Source organism: Xenopus tropicalis, chromosome 6, assembly GCF_000004195.4.
Source record: "Xenopus tropicalis strain Nigerian chromosome 6, UCB_Xtro_10.0, whole genome shotgun sequence".
Lineage (NCBI taxonomy): Eukaryota > Metazoa > Chordata > Amphibia > Anura > Pipidae > Xenopus > Xenopus tropicalis.
In genome coordinates this window covers 65,654,818-65,660,817 of record NC_030682.2, presented here as the reverse complement: position 1 = coordinate 65,660,817, position 6,000 = coordinate 65,654,818, and the positions used below count along the sequence as shown (strand labels likewise).

The 6,000-nt window shown below is 37.1% G+C and overlaps 1 protein-coding gene across 1 annotated transcript in view; it reads right to left on the bottom strand.

Moving 5' to 3' along the window:
* Positions 1-1,323: 1,323 nt before the first annotated feature.
* The window catches only part of LOC100486850, a 36,790-nt gene continuing 32,113 nt past the window's right edge, over positions 1,324-6,000 (bottom strand). Inside the window, exon 12 of the mRNA XM_012965506.3 lies at positions 1,324-1,592. Within this exon, the coding sequence (XP_012820960.1) occupies positions 1,495-1,592 (98 nt within the window). The 3' untranslated portion in view covers positions 1,324-1,494. The remainder of the gene's footprint in view (positions 1,593-6,000) is intronic.

The window sequence follows — 6,000 nt, the reverse complement described above, 5'->3', positions numbered from 1 at the left end:
GAACGAAACAGAGGTGCCCCCTTTCCAGAATTTCAACCATTAGCCATACAAATAAGGAGCTTCCAGGAAATTGTGGAACTCCAGCTAGGCAGAGCTAGGGGGTCTATTTTGTAATACATGTAAACTTAATCAAAATCTTAACTATAAATTCACTTCCCCAAAAAGCCTACTTGTGGTCAAATACATAGGGATTACTGTACATTAGGATTGCAAGAAGTATGCAATCGCCAAGTAGAGAATGTACCCATTTCTTTACTAAAAAAAGGAAATTTGTTGGTATTTCTCCCCAAAATCCTGCATGTACTCCACAACACCCTCATAACTACCCCTTCCCAGTGGTTTAAGCAAGTAGACACCATTGTACAATCTCCTATGGTATGAAATCACTCTCGTATTCATTTAAAAATCCCCCATGCCCCCACAAGGCCAGGACTCTGTAACCTTATATTATACTTTCTGGTTAGCAAACTGATATTTGCACATTTGTGGTTTGTTCCTAGACCTACAACATAAAAACCCCTCTAATACATTAAAAGCAACAGTCGTGGATACTCTAGAGGCCCTCATAATACTTTAATATAGAGGACCATACCTGAATTATACAATTACTACGCCAATGCTTACAATGCTTTGATATATTCAGGGGTTACAATAGGTCAGGTCAAAATGACTCCTTCTTGGGGAAACATCTCTCCCACATTTTATACACTTCCAGAAATTAGCAGATTGAATGAATTTTGAATGAAAAGTGTATGTAATAAAGTGAACAATGGCAAACTAAAACATTTTCAGGCTCTAAGAAAAAGTTGTCATCTAAACAGTTTGTTTTTTAGGTACCTACAACCAAGCAATGTTTTTCAAACTCAGTTTAATAACAGGCCAATAGAACTAACTGAAACCACTCTCAAGGTTTATCTGTACAGGGAGGACCTTTATCATGGGTCGTATATTATTTTCTGGCCTGCCCTGACCCACTTGCCAGAGTCTCACAAAAAAAAAAAAAATATATATAATTCAAAACAAAATCGGCACTCACCGCTTCAAAATCACTCGCCGGGTGCTAATCTCAAAAATAGAAAACACTGGAGTTTGGTGTGACCTTTTAAATGTATTCTGTGAATTCCTTGATGTCTAGTGGCCCTGCACAACCCCAGGTGTCCAGTAAAGCTGTACCAGCTGCAAATGTCATGACTATGCTCCAGAATAGCACAGGTATGCACTTCCTACATCTATATTCTGCGATATTGGCACACTGACCTTCTAAACAAAATACCTTTAGCATTTGTTGTTACTCATATATAAATAATTGACCAACCATTTCCGTTTGTTCTAAAGCAGTTATATTTCAAGAAACAAAATCTAAATACAACTTTAATATTTTCAATATTTGAATATATACACAGTGCACACTACAAATCAAAAGGTATAAACAAATTTGGACACTGAATACTGTAAGAAATATAATGTATAAGGTGATTTATGAAGAAATTTATATTATGTATCCTCGTCATCACTGCAAGTTGTAACTAAATCTTCCAGAGATATAACTTCAGTCTCCATTTGTGTGTTTTGAGAAGTGTTAGCTTCAGAATCTGCAGAAAACAGAATAAAAGTATATATTTTACACATACAGTTTAATTACCAGGATGTAAGTAAAAGGTGGGATAAAATACACATGTTGAACTTCACATTTTCATACAGTGTTAATTGCTGAACCAGTTGTTATAAACTGAAGCAGAAAAAGATGATTGATGAAGTGAGGGCATGTTTTGTCTTATTCAAAATAAATACACTGTTGATTGATCAGAAAGAATGGCAGGTAGTGGTGGCAGGGGCAAAAGTTCTGCCAACAACAAATAGTTGCTCCTAGATCAGATGATTGTCCCTGAAAAGTCTGAATTCTGTATGGAAATTAATGGTTTGTAGTAACATGAATGGGGCTCAGACATATACATTTTCTTTTAACCAAAAGTATTTGTTGATGGTTCCTAAGCAGTTTTTTTTGCATTTTGCCATACTGTGTCCAAACTGATAAAGAACACCCAAACAAACTTTATTCTTTTCAGATCCCTGTACTCCTGCAGTATAATCCGATCAGTCCAGTTTGGCTTAGTGCGCAGTTGAGTGTACACTAAGCAGGGAGGTTTTGGGTATATATTTTGCATTCCATCATCAAACTACATCACAGTTTGGAGCTTCTTCATATTACACAAAGCCACTAGGTGTGATGACAAAGGGCACCATATATTGTTTGTGGTTTGCTTGTAATTTGGTTCTCTTGTTCTGGGTTTATATATTTGCTTAACAAAATCCATCTCTGAGCTCTCTTAAAATCCAATTGTGGTTACTAATCGCTGCAGTGAGAACAGCAATAGTTTCTCCCACACCGTCACAACTACTTGTAAGTTTCTGTATGAGACTTGGTGCAATCGGATTTTTAAAAATTGTGGGGACTAATCCCCGTCTCTCTTCACCCTAAAGGAAATTACAATGTGGCCCTTGTGGAAACCTCTCCTACACTACACCAAATATATTTTATCTGTTTTAAAACTTTGCAGCAAGAGGTGGCATAGCAGTGTTTATAGTTATGTTTATATTACTGTACCTCTGGAGGAAAGCCAGCAAACACATCATACAGTGGACCACATCAATGTGGTGATTCACTTCTTAGTCTGGTAAGCCAATGCAACACACCAATGTGACCCCTGATCTAAGGGACCAAATCAGAAGATTTGATGGACTTGTGTACCGCCACCTTAACACTCATTTAGACTTGTTTTTTTTTTTTGTGCACATAAATATTTTTTCCTGTACACTGAGCAGTTATGTTCTCTTCCATGTCTCCACTGACCTTTTCCTCCAGTGAATAAAGTATTATCAAAGAAAAGAAAGTCCAATATTTTCTTTTTTATGCTACAAAAAAATAAATGTTGTTATTTTACTAGTATGTTTTTAATGTGATTTTTAAGGGCTGCTGCTGTCGCCACTGCCATTTGCTTGTAGAATATGTAAGGATCATTGACACTTTTAAAATAATGGTTTAATTTCTTGATATGGCGTCAGTTAAACAGCTGCTCTTATTTTCTTTCTTTTTAATATCTTTTCATTTTACCACTGAATTGACAATTCTCTAAGCAAAGCAAAAATGCATACTTTTTTTTTTCTTTTAGAATGTGTCAGGGTCTAGGTTTTGATTTGATTGACAGGAGGACACATCTGGTAGATGTAGCTATACAGTACAGTAAGCGTAAGCACTCTCTGCATGGTAATAAGGTTGATAAAGGATTTTTAGAGACACTCTTTACAGTTTTGATGCTCAGTCAAATGATTTGCATCTCTAAGCACAGTAGTAAAAATATACATGTAGTTCAACCTTTAGCTTCAATGAGCCCTACCGTCTAATTTCTAAACTAAAGACTACCTTTTGGAGCACTCACCAAGCACCTGATCTGGCAACTAGCACTTATATTGTAGTATCACCCACTGTGACCTACAGCGCTTATATTTGCCTACTTGTATCTGTAAGTTACCCTCCTATATAGATTGTAAGCTCTACGGGGCAGGGACATCCATCCTCTTGAGTCTTTGACTCTTATCTTATTGCAACTGTATCTTTTATTTATTTGTGTTTATTGTAATACTTTGTATTTATCTATTATCTTAATAACCCCCCTGTTTGTATTAATGTATTATACGGTACAGTGCTGCGTACATAAGTAGCGCTTTATAAATAAAGATAAATATACATACATTTCTAGTAAGAGTGGAAAACTCTGAAACAGCCTTATTTGAAGGGGCTCTTCTTCAGCATTCAAAATTGTTAATTATTACCTCTGGGATAATAACTCCAAGCTCACAGAACTTTGGTTTTTAGGTGATACAAATACCCAAAAGTAACACAATGTCATAGAAGGCATTATATTCATAAAACCAGTTCTATTAAAAAGATAAATGCAAAAACAAATGCAGGCAATGGTAAGTGACTAAATGCCCACAATGCACTTAACAGATACCTGTCATTATAAATTACTGTGCCAATAATGCTAAATTTATGCATTATTAGCCTGGAAAATATAAATATATGCCTATAAAAACTGTTTTTGCCAGTTTTAACCCTTTCCCTGCCAACGGCGTACGTCGTTGCAGGGAAAGTCTCTATCTGCCAACGCCGTACGTCTTTTGGCAGATAAAGATTCTCTCTGCTGAAGCGGCATGCGCGAGCCAGGGAGGCTGTCATGTCGGCCCTGCAACGTGATCGTCGCAGGCCCCCCCCAAGCAGCAGACGCGATCGCATCGCGTCTGCTGCTTGCACCCGCTTCCTGTCCCCCCCCCAAAGAGCCGCCCACTCACCGGGACTACTGCAGGAGGGCCAGCCATGCGATCCGGATCTTCTGGACAGGTAAGTGTGTTTTTATTTATTGTATTTACACACTTACACACATTTATACCTACATACAGCACATAATTTAGCACTTTTTTTGTTTTTTTTTTTCATTTTACACACTAATATACACTCATATACACATTGTTACACTACTTTTGCATATGCACACACGTGTATACGCAAACTTTTTTTGTATTATTTATTTATTTTTCATTTTACTGCTTGTTTTTAGTTTATTTTCCTTGAAAACTGTTTATTTTGACAGCGTGACTATTGGATCAGATATTCTGACCACTAATTACACTGTCGTGTGACTTATTTTGTTGTTTCGCTGATTTGCACAATTTTTGTGGTTTTATTGCATTTTTATCCATGTATTAGTTTTCCTGATCTGTTTTTAGCGTAGCTTTGCCAGGTGTAACTTTGGTGTACAAAAATAACTTTACCTATTTTGAATTAATCAGAATGTGTAGAAAGGACTCTTTACCCTTGTTGGATTTGTCAGAATGTGTACTTTCCAAAAATATATGGTTTTCTGGATTTTTCTGTATAGTTTGGGGGTGTTATTGCACATAATACGCTGACAGGGGGCTCTGTGTGCAAAAGCTGGGTTTGCAGGCGAGAAATCCATATGCGCTATTTTCATTTTGGGGTCAGTACATACCGCAGACTTTGGTATATCTATGCCTATTGGGCATCAAACTGTTCAGTAGACCTTAGGTGTTCCTATTTGGGGTGATTTGCCATTGTACGCAAGATATTGTGTGAGATAAATGCAGCTAACTTCAACATTTTTAGGCGATTTTCTGAAATGTCATAAAAACCACTAACTTTAGGAAAGCTTTGCAGACTGGTACTTTGGTGTAGAAAGGACTCTTTACCCTTGTTGGATTTGTCAGAGTGTGTACTTTCCAAGAATATATGGTTTTCTGGATTTTTCTGTATACTTTGGGGGTGTTACTGCACATAATACGCTGTCAGGGGGCTCTGTGTGCAAAAGCTGAGTTGGCAGACGAGAAATCCATATGCAATATTTTCATTTTGGGGTCAGTACATACCGCAGACTTTGGTATATCTTTGCATATTGGGCAGCAGACCTTAAGTGTTCCTATTTGGGGTGATTTGCCTTTGTACGCAAGAAATTGTGTGAGATAATTGCAGCAAACTTCAACATTTTTAGGCGATTTTCTGAAATATTGTAAAAATCGGCAAACTTAGGAAAGCTTTGCGGCTTGGTACTTTGGAGTAGAAAGACACGGGTACCCATTTTAGATTCGGCTTTCTGGGGTGAGTGTAAATGTGTTCATTTTTTGAAATGACACATCATATGGGGGTATGTTCACATTGGGGCCCCTACATGCCACATACTTTGGTAAACCTATAGATATTCAAATTTAGGGTGTTTTATCTTGGTACCTAATGCTATGTGGGAGATAAGATGCTGCAAAGTGGAAGCTTTGAGGGGATTTTTGGAAATGTGATCAAAATTGCTAAATTTAGAAATGCTTTGCGGCTTGGTACTTTGGAGTAGAAAGACATGGGTACCCATTTTAGATTCAGGGGAATGTGTAATTTCCAAAAATATATGACTTTCTGGGGTGAGTGTACTTTTAACT